We start from the raw sequence: 14,132 nt of genomic DNA, 5'->3' as shown, positions 1-14,132 counted from the left end.
TAAAAAAAAAAAAAAAAAAAAAGGTATACATTTGTAAATTTAAATCGGCCTAAAATTAAAAATGACTTTAAAAATAGCATAATGTGTTCTTCTATAATATAATATAATATAATATAATATAAAGCAATGCCTAGGTTATATATTACCAGAATCAAATAAATATTTATTTATTATAAATAATTTGTTTTAATTGAATTAAAAATATTTTAAAGCACAATTGCAAGTAAAATTTATGTAAAATATAAATATTATATAATATAATATAAATTGTAATAAGGTGGGTAACAGTTACAATAAGGTTGCATTAGTTAACATTAGTTAATGCATTAACTAACATTAACTAATGGGACCTTATTGTAAAGTGTTACCATGTAATATAATATAATACAATAATACTTTTATATGAAATAATATAAATAATTAGCATAAAAGCTCCAAACTCACAACAATTGAAATCGCATCATATGACCCCTTTAATGCAAAATATCAATTCTTACTTTTTTTCATTTGATTTTTTGATGAAATAAAACTCATCAGTTGTCAGGTAGCAGGTGCGTGCATTACCTGTTCTACAGTGCGTAAGCAGGAGCAGATCTGTGCCTGCAGGCTGCAGATGGAGCTCAGTGGAAGTCTGTGAAGTAACTGTAGCTGGTGAAGCTGGAGATGTGGGTTCTCGGCGTGCCGTAGACTCTCTAGCGCCTCCTCCAGGAGAGCAGCTTGCTGTTGCGCCTCCACTTCAGCCTGCCGCGCTCGCTCCGCCTCCATACCCAGCTGTCCCGCCAAGAGACGAGCTTCCTCTGCGTCTGCTTTTAAGACCGCCAATGACTGCAGCAGGTAACAGAAAACATACAGTCAAAACACTAACCATACTATATCAACAAATAATTTAACTGAAATTAGTGGTAACTCAATGTTATGCATGGACTCTGTCCTAGGGAAATGCAAATATAACAGATTTTTTATTTATTTGAACTGTAAATAATGACTTTCATTACTTAATAATTACTTGAAATGTAAATAATGACTTTAATTTAATACATATATTTTTGTGTATACACACACAAACACACACACACATATATATATATATATATATAATAAATAAAATAACATACATAAAAATAATATATACACATATTATTATTACTATGTTTTTTGTATTATTTAGAAATATAAATACGCAGGTTGTTCAGAAATCTTGTCATCACAACCATGAATGTATTAACATATGACTGCCCAGCACTTGATTATTATTCAAAAACCTGATGAACAACAGCCTGGAATATGTTGGTATTTTTTATATGCAAACAGGATAGCAAATCATATTTCCACGTGGAACTCTTAAAGATACAGAACCAATATCACCCTGATTAATTCTCTGAATCAGAAAAGGATGAAAAATGAGAAGGTCATGGAAAACTAGATAGGCACAAGAAACCTTGACTAACATCAGTGAGAAAAAATAAAACATTATAAAAGTGTGAAATATGGTCTTTTAGGTACACACGCAAACACAGATGGAGTCTGACCTGAGCCATCTGTCTCCAGCTGTGGTCCCAGTGTTTCAGCACCCTGTGTGCCTCCTCCACTTCCTGTTTGAGACGTGATGCCTGTACATGCTCGTACATGCTCCCTGTGGAAAGCAGGGCAGGAGGGGTACCTGGCGAACTTTGGCCTGTCGGAAAATGTTCCCAAATACTGCTGCTCATGCCATTTAAACCTACAAAAACCAAACAAAGCTATCATGTTTGATTGCATCCGCCACACAATCTATCCAGTTCACTACAGCAAAACAACACTGCTTTTGTATTAAAAAGACAACTGGTAATTAAATGTAATGTTACATGTGACTGCTATATACTCTCACTGCGCTTGTAAACAAGAATGTTGACCTAGATACGTCACAGGAGCTGTAAACTCATTCTGATCCCAAGAATGAGCAAAAATGGAAAAAACATTACAGCTGACATTCAAATAAATAAAAATAACACAAACCTAAAGAACCATGGGAGGTCCCCAAAAAACTGCTCTCTGATTGGCTGGGTTGTGGCAACTGTGCAGAGAGGAATGGAGAGTGGTGGGCTCTGATTGGTGGAGAAGGTGAGGGTGATCTGAAAGGGGAGGGGCTACTGAGCGAGCCAGGGATGTTGACAGGTGCTGAACTCTGTAACTGACTGCCTCCTAAGGAAAAATGATTACAAAAGCAGAACTGAAGATGGATGTCAATGCTGAATTTTTGCAGTGACACTACAGCTTACAGCAGCAACGCTATCATCTTTTTTTGCTAAGACTCGTCACCAACCCAACATGAGGCCCATGCTGGGTAGAGCTGAACTCTCCAGACTTTTCTCAAGCGCAGAGACTCCAAAGTCATTCAGGTCTAAATCATCCAATGCAGACTCTAGTCAAAAGGAGAAAGAGACGTGGTTTCAAAAATACAGAAGTCTTACGTCATTCTACTCAACAGTAAAGCTCAATTATGTATATTTTTTGCACATAATTCTAAACAAAAATGAATAAAACAACACCAATTCTTAGATCGACATTTTGTGTTCCATAGAAGAAAATAAATCTAATTTGGAATGAGGGTGAGGAAATAATCATATTTAATATTTAAGAATAACATAATATAAAGTTAAATAAAATAAAAAGTATAAAATAATGTTATTTTTATGGGGTGAACTATCTCCCACTCACCCACTACAGACTCCACCGTGTCACTTGTAGGGTAGAAGGGAAGAGCGTTGGCGTTCATGCCTGAAGACGGGCCGGGGGGTGCGGGGCTAGGTGGGGTGCCTGCCAGACTGGAAGGTATGCTGGAGGACATACTGAGAGGACTGCCGACAGGCAGAAACACCAATAAATCCTGAAAACACACAACATGGAATACTGCAAAAGGTCCTTGGCCTATTTGTAATTTTCATTAACGTCTGTTTTGAATCGGTAGGTGTTCAGTACCTGTTTGCTGTGCATGGATGAAATGTCTCTGATTCGCTGTTCCATTAAAAAACTTTTATGTTTGGCCTGTATGAAAGATATTAAAGTTATGCTAAAAGATTTGTTTTTCATTATGTCAATTTGTGGAATTTATTCAAATGTCACAGAAAAAGAAAGAACTGCACTACCGTTCAAAAGATTTTTTTGTTTTTTCTTTTGCAGACACTAAAATATAAAGATTTCTAATTTAAATAAACACTGTTCTTTTGAACTTTCCATTCAACAAATAAACCTGAAATATGATGATAATAATAATAATAAGAAGAAATGTTTCTTGAGCACAAAATCAGCATATTAGCATGATTTATGAAGTCGCTATACACTAGAGTAATGGCTGATGAAAATTCAGCTTTTCCAGCACAGAAATAATGACATTTTAAAATATATTTCACAATATTAGTGTTTTTACTGTATTTTTGATCAAATAAATGCAGCCGTGGTGAGAAAAAAAAATTCTTACTGACCCCAAATTTTTGTAGTGTATTGTAATGCATTTCTAGCCAAAGAACTATTTTAGAGCAGAGCAAAAATTTAACTTTAGAAATTTTAAGATAACTAATTTTTATACCTTTTCCTAGTCTGGAGTCATAACTTTAAAATTCCTAGGTTTTGTATGACAAAGGGAACACTGTGTTTATCTCAAAAACAGAAGTCTTCTAACTGACGCCTTCAAATAAAAGAATGAATAAAATTGTATTGCTATACCTGGTCTTCCCTCTCAAACCCAGGGGCTTTCCCATAACCCCCCTCTCCTCCTAAACTGGCATCAAGACTGGAGGACTCCTCAAACAGAACCCTTCCCAGCAGCCCTTCCTCTGTGCTGGCACTCGGACCACTCTGGCTGAAGTCTTCTAAGAGAGCAGAGCAGGAAGTTTCTAGAGGAGGTGAACTGCATTGTGCAGCCAGCTGCTCATCACTGACAGTCACTTCTGTGAAACAAAACAGAAATGACACACACAATCATGATATACAATACAAGAAAAAGAAATATCTCACACAATCATCACATTCGCATTTACAATACATTGATATCTATTGGATAAGTTACCATGTAAGATCTTGAACATCCAATACAATGTAGAGTGTATCATCACATGTTAACTTTACAAAATGTAAGCTTACTTTCTACATGAGCAAAAGCACAGAACGGCCCTCTGGGACAGTTGCCACTCTGCTGAATGTCATTGCATTTGGTGGATTTGTAGATCTGTGGAGAAAAAAGTGTGTAATTAGGTAAAATAAGAACGTATTAGTGGTGCTTGATTTTTCAGAAGCGCCAAAGAATATCAGGATGTTGCTATGCTTCCAAGAGGGCCTAAAAATAACTTTAAAATATTTAAATTAGGAAGAAACATGCTTTAAATGTTAAAATAACTAAAAATCAAGATATTTCATATTTTAATTTACCCTCCTCAACAACATTTTGTTTAAAAGTTTGATTTCTAGACCTGGAAAAGTAATGTAAATTAATAAAAGCCTAAAATGTCATGGACATTTTAAGAAAGAATATACCTTTTTGTATTATGCCAAGCTCTAAAATATTTTATCGGGTAAAATTTGTAATTAAAAATATTTGTAAAAATCCAGTAATGAATGACTGTAAGAGTCATTGAAATTAATTGACTAAATAGAGTGGGAAGAACTTTCAGCTACTAAAGTTTAAATTTAACTATATTAATGTTCATTATTATATGAATTTTTTACTTTACAGAAACTATAATTTTCTAATACCTATATATGGCTCAGGTTCTTGTTTTTTTCCAGACGGAAATTTTATATCGTCACACTTAGAAGAGTAATAACACAGGTATGACTAATATTAACACCACTAATCTATAACCTTAAAAAAAGAGCCTCTTACGCCATAGGGCCAAACAAAATAGCAACTCTAATGAGCATCACAAGCACAGCATAATCAAATAGTCACTGCTTTATTACATTACATCCATAAGTACCATGCAAGAACATGGATCCTTGTTCTTACAGTAAATGCTGATGTTAAACAGAGTCCAGCTGCGTTAGATTGAGTGTGATATACCTCCGGGTGGAACTGCTGTTCTGTCCGTGTGTGGCAGTACTGGCAGCTTTCTCCGCTTTCACATTTACTGGGGTCCCCCCACTCATCGCTGTGCTTCACTGAGGGACACGGCAGGGCTCTTCAGAAACCAAAGAACACAGCACCATTAAAATGTATTACGATGGAAAATGTCTGTCACCTTCCTACAAAGCAGGATATAAACTGAATTCAAATAGAGGTTTGAATACATAGCAGTCTGATTTGTCATTACTTTTTAAAGAAAAAAATAAAATCAGGGGTTTCCAAACTGCAGGGGGTTTGTGAGTTCATAAAAAGATAATAACTGACTAAATAATAAAAATGACAAATAAAAAAATAAATAATGCCAAAATACAAATGAATCAAAATAAAATACACTAACAAAAATGAAATTGTTGAATTATTTACCTGCAAGTCATGTGATAATTAACTGACACCAGAGAATCATGAACATGCAAAAATTATAGAAAATTGTCTTATGGTAAATATTAGAGCCCGACCGATATATCGTTTTGCCGATATTATATTCGCGAGATAGTGACACCAGTCAACTTCCCTTCAAAGGTCTCTTGGTCAGGCAGCATTCAAGCGTTGTCTTATTCGACCGTAAGTGCCCTGCGAAGTGGACTTCACATAAAATTCCGCCATGATTGACGTGAATTTATATTGTATTTATTTACAGAGGTAGGGGAGAGAGGGGCACAACTGGAATTTAAAACTGGTTAGTGTCTTCTGCTAGTAATCAAAGCATTAAAAAACTGATTAATTTTGATAAATAACAGATTGGAGATTAAAATAATAGCAGATTTGTCTCATTTTAAATGAATAATAAAAACTGAGATAAAAAATTTACTTAAGCCAGAATTTAAATGTTACTATGGTAAAATAAATATTCAAACCACGTGTGTTACAACTAACACCCCGTTACTTTGTGCATCGCACTCATCGCAAGTTTATTGTTAAATTGTTAAATGCCCTTACATATCTCTGTCACCATTATAAGTGTTTGATCACCACATTTGAGTGATCATTGCAAAAAATGTGTTTATGTATATATATTCTGTTTATGTATATACTGTATTCTATATATAGTACCAGTCAAATGTTTGGACACACGAATGGGAAAGTGTCCAAACTTTTGACTGGTACTGTACTATAATATACACAAAGAATATCGGCCGATATATCGGTATCGGCCTTATTTTTACTCCCTAATATCGGTATCGGTATCGGCCCCAAAAAAACGATATCGGTCGGGCTCTAGTAAATATTATAGGTTAAAGAGGTTCTGCTGACCAAAAGTTTGGGAATCTGCAAATAAAATATCTGTCAAGCTACAAAACGAACCAAAAATGGAAACTAAAGGGGGAAAAACATCACAAAAGCATAATTTGATTGTGAATGAGAGTTTGGCATGGGATGAAACAGATTCAACTTATTTATTTTTTTTCCCACAAAATGCTATCACATGAATTCAGAGCATGTGAAATATAGTGTGCAAGTTGTTTTTGTCCTTTTTGCTCACTATGATATGAACTGTTGTTGTATGAAATGATCTGCATGAGATTAAGATCTATCAGCTTGTGTTCTACTGAAAAAAATAACAGCATACTGGTTTGGAATAAAATGAAAGGGAGTAAAAACTGGCTTTTTTTGACTATCCCTTTAGGACTTTTATAAAATGAAGTATTAGTTGTTCAGACCTGTATTTGTGTTTGTGAGGGCTCCGTCTGCGGTCTTTGCTGTTGTGATAGTAGGGACAAGCGTAGCCCTGACGACACAGCCGTGGAGGTTTTTTGCAAAGCTCAGTCTTGTAATGGGAGAGCACGAAACCATTGTCTGCATGAGGAGAAATTAGCAAAGAACAGCATGAAGAATGACATATAAATGTATTGTGACAGTTAGGTTCATTTTGAAGTCGTGTGGAGAGGCAGGTTTCACCTTGCCAGCGTGGATCTTCACTCAGGATCTTTTCTATGAGTGCAGTGCTGGCCACAACTCCTGACTGCCCTTCAGATGTTCCCTCAACCAATCCAGTAGCAGCTTGGGCTTCTAACACCTGAACTTCTCTTAACGAGAAATTTAAAATAAATACGTCAAACCAAGGAAAACTTACACTACCGTTCAAAAGTTTAGGGTATGATTTTTTTTTTAATAATTGAATATGTTTATTCAGCAAGCATGCATTAAATTGATCATAAACAGACATTAAAAATGTACAACAAAAAAAAAATCGGAAAAATTGTGCTTTTTACTCATCAGTGAATCCTGAAATAAATACATCACAATACAAAAACAATACAAAATCACAGTTTTCACAAAAATATAAATCAGCTCAACTGTTTTCAACATTGATAATAATCAGAAATGTTTCTCGAGCAGCATATCAGCATATTAGAATGATTTCTGAAGGATCATGTGACACTGAAGATTGGAGTAATGATGCTGAAAAATCAGCTTTGGAATCACAGAAATAAATTACATTTTAAAATATATTGAAAAAACAAAAACAGTTATTTTTAACTGTTACAATGCATCACAATATTACTGTTTTACTGTACTTTTGATCAAATATATGCTGCCTTGGTGAGCATAAAAGATTCTTTCAAAAACATTTTTAAAATCTTATCGACTAAACTAAATGCTAGTGTATCATAATAATAAATGTGGATGCAATTTAATTCATGACTTCAATTAAAAATTACTCTTTTGTGTCCCAAAGAAAAGAAAAGGTATATGTTTGGAATGACATGGTGAATAAATTATATAAATGATTATTACTTTAAAAGTCAACTGCCTACCTGATGTCATAGACGGGGCTACGGAGGTCATGGGAGCCGTGAGCAAAGGCACAGTGAGGGCCGTTCTTACTGCAGTAGCCCTTCCCATCAGTCTCGTGGATACAGGAACCAGTCTTATAGTACCGCAGGTGATACCGCCTCTCTGTGTCTCCAGCTGTTCTGTGCAGAAATAGACACCTGGCAATACATAAATACAGAAAGACATTAGCATAAATTCACACAGTGTGACTTAAAAAAGGAGTTTCTGCTGGTTCTTACTCATCTCCGTCGGGACATGTCCCTGTGCCCTCGTCGTATTTAACACAGTACACATCAGGGCTGTAATTAAACGTTCCATCTCGTCTGCGAATCGGCCTCCGTCGTCTCTGATTCAGGAAGTGCCAGTGGAAGCAGGTGAAGGGGCGGTGCTGAGTGCACTTGTGCTGCACGAACAGGGGACACTGCTCCGTCCTGAACTCTTTCAGATACCTGAACATAGATAGAGAGATGCTACATGACAGTATGTCTGGAGGTGGATGTGGCTATTAACCATTAGCAGGTGGGAAAAGGAGATTTTTCAGAGCGGTAAAACTACAAATAAACACTATTACAAGAGTAATGTAATGTAAATGACCTGCTTCAGGAGACATGAAAATGATCATGGAAAACATGGAAATATCAGAAATTTTAAAATCTTAAAATGTCATAGAAAAGTACAATGAAGGAATATTGGTGTAGAAAGAATTTTCACTTACATTTTTCAATTACAAAGAGAGTAAGTAAAAGTTGAATTAAACAGGACATTGTTAAGTATTTTATTGTCAAATGTACTCCAGTAATCTTTGTTTTATTTACAACTTTGAAAAGTATTTTTTTACAGTGCAATAAAAATTTCTAAGGTGAAAATATAGGTTTCTTGTTATGTTCAGCTTTACAATATTATAATAAAAAAGTGCAACGGCTATGAAATTATTTTCAAAAATGTGTACCCAATAATCATGAATGACTGGAAGGTTTTAAAATGTCATGGAAAAGTGATTTGTATTGTCCACAGTCTTTTTTCCTGGTAATTTGCTGTTCTAAATTTGCTGATATATATTTGGCTATTTATGAATGTAAAAACTAATTACAAGAAACTGGAAAAGTCACGGAAATCATGTATTTAACATAATTCATGACTGAGAGAAACAAAAACAGTTATTTTTAAGCACATATTGATCAATCTCAACTCAAAGTATTTTCAATGTCAATTGTGGTTACGGCCATGATGCATAAGAAAACAGAGAATATAAAATGAATTTACAAATGTAAATTTGAATATAATATAGATGGATATACAGTAATGCAGCGTTTATTTTCAGTCCATGGCCATCAATAAAGTTTGATTTTTGGCCCTTTGTAGTAAAAGTTTGGGCACCTTTGGTTTGTAGTGATGAATATAAATGGTGTATTCTGTATACACATGTACAGTTCTAAAATATTTAAATATATAAACTACAAAAGTTTTTTTTGAATGGAATTAATTATTATAAAATATTTAATTCTTATATAGTAATGAACACTGCTTCATCAGTGATCTGAGATCAAAAGAATTGATCAAACTTTTACCATGATTTCACGATGCATAACATTTTAGACTAATTAAGCACTTTATAGCTCGCCTTCTTTATTGTGTTTACAAATCGCCAGGATGCTCAAGTGCATTCTTCAAAACATCACCTCGATGCAGTGCATGCAATCAATCTCACTACTAGGCCTACATAAAACACAGCTCTTGATCCAGCTCATCACAGCCACAAAAACCCATCAGAGGCGTGTAAAATTGTTGATGCATGAAATGTGTGATCTGCACGAGTGATCAGGTGGATGTAAAGGTGTTTCGTTACGTACGTGTAGTGCTGGGGTTTCTCGGGCTGTGCGTGAAGCACGTTAGCGGGGGATGTCGTGCCGCCTGCCGAGGGTGAGGAGCAGGAGGAGGACGATGAAGGTCCCAGGTTGGCCGCGGCACCCGAAGAACCGGCCTGAGATGGTGCTTTCGACATGATTTATCAAATTATGGCCATCAAACTATTTAATATTGGGAGAGCTGCGAAGTCCGCACTCATTTTTGATGTGCGCATGCGCCAGCTCCTGCGAGGAGGAAATTCCGGGCCATTGTGATGACGTCGTAGTCGTGCGCGAATCGGTTCTTTCGAACAGTTCGATTCAAGAGCCGCTCGGACCAATTCAGTTCAGTGCGAGCACGAATGCTTCAGATTTGTTCTGTGAACTGATTCATTGAAAAGAATAATTTAAAATAACGACTCGTTCACTAAACGGACCTTTCTACGTCATAGGAGAGTGAAGTCAGAGATAATAAACAGAGGTAAATCCCCAAATTAAGAGCGAGATGTGCTTCAAATTCAAAGTTGCAGATAGACTACTCCTGTGAATTTTGTAGTCATGAAAAATAAACTATTTTTCATTTATTTTTTCATTGCATCTATACAAAGATATTTTGGGTTGATGTTGAGAATTTCATTACAAGAAAACTTAATACAGCTGTTAAACTGGGTGGGTCTGATATAATGATATATGTTGATGATTATGGGATAGAAAAGGATAAAGCGTATATTATTCAATTACTGGTTGTAATGGGGAAGTTTCACATACACAAAATGAAGTGGTCGGGTGGTAAACCAATTTTTTTTTATTTTATCAATGAATTTAAACAATACTGTAATATGGTATATAAATGTAAAACAACAAAAGCTCTCAGGACTTCTAACATTATCTGCAAATTTGGAATAGACAAGTAAACTGTACCATCTTCATTATTTTAGTTGTTTTATTTATTTATTTTATGTTTTCTTTCTTCCTCTGGCTAATTTTTTATTTTACTTGTAATCTTGTGTCCTGATGGCATTTATATGCAAAGTTGTATTTCTCTTACTGTTATATATGTTCATATGCAATAAAAAAATAATAATTCAAAGTTGCAGATAAAGGTCTCCAAACGTGATGGTGATTTCTAATGATAAAAACTGCATAACAGTTAAGGATGTTTGTCCGTGAATTGCTTTTTATTTTTACACTTGATGATTTTAGAATATTCTTAAGAACATTTTATGCCTCAATGAAAGCAAGAACATCTATCCTTTTGTATATTTGAGTTTACCTGCTCAATAACATACGTTTACAATTACATATAGTATTTGATTAGAGACTTAGTGTAGTGTAGAATAGTGTAGAATGGTAAATTTATCTCATTAATCCTATAACATTTTTCTTTATTGTACTTAAAAAAAAATGTTTAAAACCTTGTTCATTTACAAGTTTAAATGCAAAAATATACAAAATACAAAAAAAAAAACATTTTTGGACTCCAATGTGTGCATTTAATTTAATTTGATTGTTTGAAGTGTTTTATAATATTTGTGTATTGTATGAAAAAAATAAAAGCATAAAATCTTGTAACAAAAAAAGACAAAGTGTTTCATGTATTTCTATCAAAACAACATTGCACAAATACGGGATATTACAATAAGGTTGTATCAGTCATATACAGTGTACTATTAATACAAACAATAAAGTATATTGTTATAATATATTAGAATATATAACAATTCATTATATATATTGTGTTCTAAAACACATGATGCACACTTCAGAAGATGTCCAATCCACTCAAGTTCTGAATTTTCACACAAACCATTCTGTATGTTTGAACCCAGCGGCTGTGGTGATAAAAACAAAACAAACAAAAAAACAGTACAAAAGATATTAATTATTTCCAAAGTGATTGGCACCTGACATAATTCTTTCATCACATTAATACTGTGATTTAAGGCAGTTTCACACTCACCTATACGGTTAACAATTTCTTCACACTCACTGCTTGTGGCGGCCTGTAGGACCACACAACAGAAGCCGGACGATTTGCCTGCTTGCGATGTATCTCTGAAACCAATTACATGGTTAGTACTGAAAACACAAAGCCTGGAAGGAAATGTCACTGATAAGCAAATGGAATGCAGATAAACCAGTCTCATAACCCGCCAGCCATTTATTCAAACTCCAACACCATATCAAATACTGAAAGTCTGTAATTATCTGAGTTTTAACTGAGCGAGAGTTCCATATCTGAGAGAAACATTTCAAGAAAGAAAGCTTAGCATAAACCAGCATGCCATGCATCTCATTTTCATGACTTGAATAGACATCTATCTACAACATGTTCCTAAAATACTTACAATATACAAAAAGCAAAAATGGTTAAATCAGGTTGGCTTCCAAGCCTCCCAACACATGATATCTCAGGGAAGTGGTGTTGAAACAGCTCCTAATCAAAAGGAGAAACCTTGGCTTTAAATTACTCACCTTTAACCGAAGTTATTTGTATTTAATATTGAAAAATACAAACCTGCTTATTTGACTTATCTATGCAGGTAAGATGAGTCTCCTTTACATCCAGCAGTACCTCCTATATGACAAAATCAGAAAGCATGCATGAGATATTATATAGGTCTTGAAATTAGCTTACATGTACATCTCTCTACATAAAACTCACTTGCTCAATTGTAGATATACCTTTCTTGCTCTTTCTTGGTCTGCTCTCCAGAACCACAGGAATGACATTCTGCAGGACCTCCTTACCTCCATACTTAAAATTAAACTAAATTAACATTCATTTTCAATAATCACACGGATCACATATTGACTCAAAAATACACATGAATGGATTAAAGTTAAACAACCACACCACAAAGAGAGTTTACACAACTACTGTACCATTCCTATGTTTGCTTTTCCTAAGAGGTGCACGGCGTACAGGATCCTGTTAATGAAACATGATCAAACAGATACAGGCCAGGCTGTTTATGGTATTAGAGACTAATACAATTGCAAACATACAGTACATGAAATCTTTATTGAGAGTACCTGCCGTCTTTGACACACTGTGTCTGCCCTCTCTTCTGACCCGCGGTTCTGTCCTGCTGAGAGGCTGGTTTTGGGCCAAACTGAAGTGAGGGTTTTTCCTGTTTGAGTTGCCGTAAGTGTTTGACCAGTGGCTGATAGATAGACCCATCTTCTCCTCTCCAACGTATCAAGTGAATGGAAAGGGGCTGACCCTTCAGCTTAGACAGAACCACACCTGCCTTTGGAGGGGAAAAGTAGTAACAAGTGGCCTGTTAGTCAGATATCGAGCTCTATGGCACCTTTGACTCTAAAGGTGCGGTGACATTTTGCAGACAAATAAGACCAATTGCCTAAAGTCGAATGTGTGGCGATGTATGAAGCACAGCTCACATAGAAGTCACTTTCAAACCAAGTAGTTTTCTGTTGGTCACTGCTATTAATCCGTGTGACCAACTTTAACTTGTTTTGAAACCTGAATTTTGACACATTCTGCCCTCATGCGAAGTTCCCAATCGCGTGGATTCCTACTAAAATGACTGCATTTCACCCGTAAAAATTTGCCAGACAATGTTAAATGAGACCGCACATTAAAATAGGGGTGGGGTTTAAGTGGACTAAATGATTAAAGAAGTCTGGCATACATGACCAGTTGTCGTTTCACTGGAAAATCGAGTTATTATATTTTATAAAAATTTTAATTTTGCAAATTAAAGGGGTCATATGATGCGATTTAAATTTTTCCTTTCTCTTTGGAGTATTACAAGCTCTTGGTGCATAAAGAAGATCTGTAAAGTTGCAAAGAAGTCTCAAATCCAAAGAGATATTCTTTATAAAAGTTAAGAGTCAAACACGCCTACATAAAACGGCTCTTTCTAACACACCCCCACATGTCTACATCACGATGTGGGAAGATTTACATAACGCCACCCAAATGTTCACGCAAAGAAAGAAGGCGTAACTTTTATTCTCGCTGTAGTGTTGTTGTTGCCGCCGCCGTCATGTCATGAAGGCGCTGTGTTTCATTGTGAAAGCGAAACTACTTTGGTTGGCCTTCCAAAAGAGGACGATATCCGCTTCGTCATGCCTGGAGCTGATCCGTGCTGGTCGCTGAGGAAATGCATCAACTTCGTGCAGTCGATCGCCGGATCGGCTTTCACCGTGGACGAAGCAGAGTCCAGCCCGGGGTCGTCAAATGTGGTTGCCGCAAGCCCGCCGGACGCTCCTTCGTCGAATCCGCAGGCCGCACCGTTCTCAAGCCCGCCCACCTCTGCTCACTCAAGGCCGCGGTGTGTGACGCTGTTTCGTTGTGAAAGCTAAACTACTTTGTTTGGCCTTCCAAAAGAGGACACGACTAGAAATCAGTGGTTAAGTTGTATTTACAACACTGTTCCAGAACAGTT

The 14,132-nt window shown here is 35.8% G+C and overlaps 2 protein-coding genes across 2 annotated transcripts in view; both read right to left on the bottom strand.

The window, feature by feature from the left end:
- The window catches only part of LOC107684115 (RING finger protein unkempt homolog), a 12,377-nt gene extending 2,423 nt beyond the window's left edge, over window positions 1–9,954 (bottom strand). The window contains exons 1-14 of the mRNA XM_016480331.1: window positions 9,724–9,954; window positions 8,113–8,322; window positions 7,855–8,031; window positions 6,995–7,122; window positions 6,757–6,892; window positions 5,036–5,153; window positions 4,120–4,204; window positions 3,703–3,926; window positions 2,959–3,024; window positions 2,698–2,866; window positions 2,303–2,401; window positions 1,996–2,181; window positions 1,530–1,720; window positions 565–825 (exon numbers count right to left, since the gene is read on the bottom strand). Of these exons, the coding sequence (XP_016335817.1) occupies window positions 565–825; window positions 1,530–1,720; window positions 1,996–2,181; window positions 2,303–2,401; window positions 2,698–2,866; window positions 2,959–3,024; window positions 3,703–3,926; window positions 4,120–4,204; window positions 5,036–5,153; window positions 6,757–6,892; window positions 6,995–7,122; window positions 7,855–8,031; window positions 8,113–8,322; window positions 9,724–9,875 (2,202 nt within the window). The 5' untranslated portion in view covers window positions 9,876–9,954. The remainder of the gene's footprint in view (window positions 1–564; window positions 826–1,529; window positions 1,721–1,995; window positions 2,182–2,302; window positions 2,402–2,697; window positions 2,867–2,958; window positions 3,025–3,702; window positions 3,927–4,119; window positions 4,205–5,035; window positions 5,154–6,756; window positions 6,893–6,994; window positions 7,123–7,854; window positions 8,032–8,112; window positions 8,323–9,723) is intronic.
- A 1,450-nt stretch (window positions 9,955–11,404) lies between these two features.
- Window positions 11,405–14,132, bottom strand: part of LOC107684159 (uncharacterized) — a 9,083-nt gene continuing 6,355 nt past the window's right edge. The window contains exons 10-16 of the mRNA XM_016480371.1: window positions 12,754–12,971; window positions 12,604–12,649; window positions 12,383–12,475; window positions 12,236–12,295; window positions 12,066–12,154; window positions 11,678–11,772; window positions 11,405–11,549 (exon numbers count right to left, since the gene is read on the bottom strand). Of these exons, the coding sequence (XP_016335857.1) occupies window positions 11,515–11,549; window positions 11,678–11,772; window positions 12,066–12,154; window positions 12,236–12,295; window positions 12,383–12,475; window positions 12,604–12,649; window positions 12,754–12,971 (636 nt within the window). The 3' untranslated portion in view covers window positions 11,405–11,514. The remainder of the gene's footprint in view (window positions 11,550–11,677; window positions 11,773–12,065; window positions 12,155–12,235; window positions 12,296–12,382; window positions 12,476–12,603; window positions 12,650–12,753; window positions 12,972–14,132) is intronic.

This window comes from Sinocyclocheilus anshuiensis, unplaced genomic scaffold (assembly GCF_001515605.1).
Source record: "Sinocyclocheilus anshuiensis isolate Anshui unplaced genomic scaffold, SAMN03320099.WGS_v1.1 scaffold553, whole genome shotgun sequence".
NCBI classification, from domain to species: domain Eukaryota; kingdom Metazoa; phylum Chordata; class Actinopteri; order Cypriniformes; family Cyprinidae; genus Sinocyclocheilus; species Sinocyclocheilus anshuiensis.
Note: the sequence above shows the minus strand (reverse complement) of the source record. Positions and strands in the feature narration are given on the sequence as shown.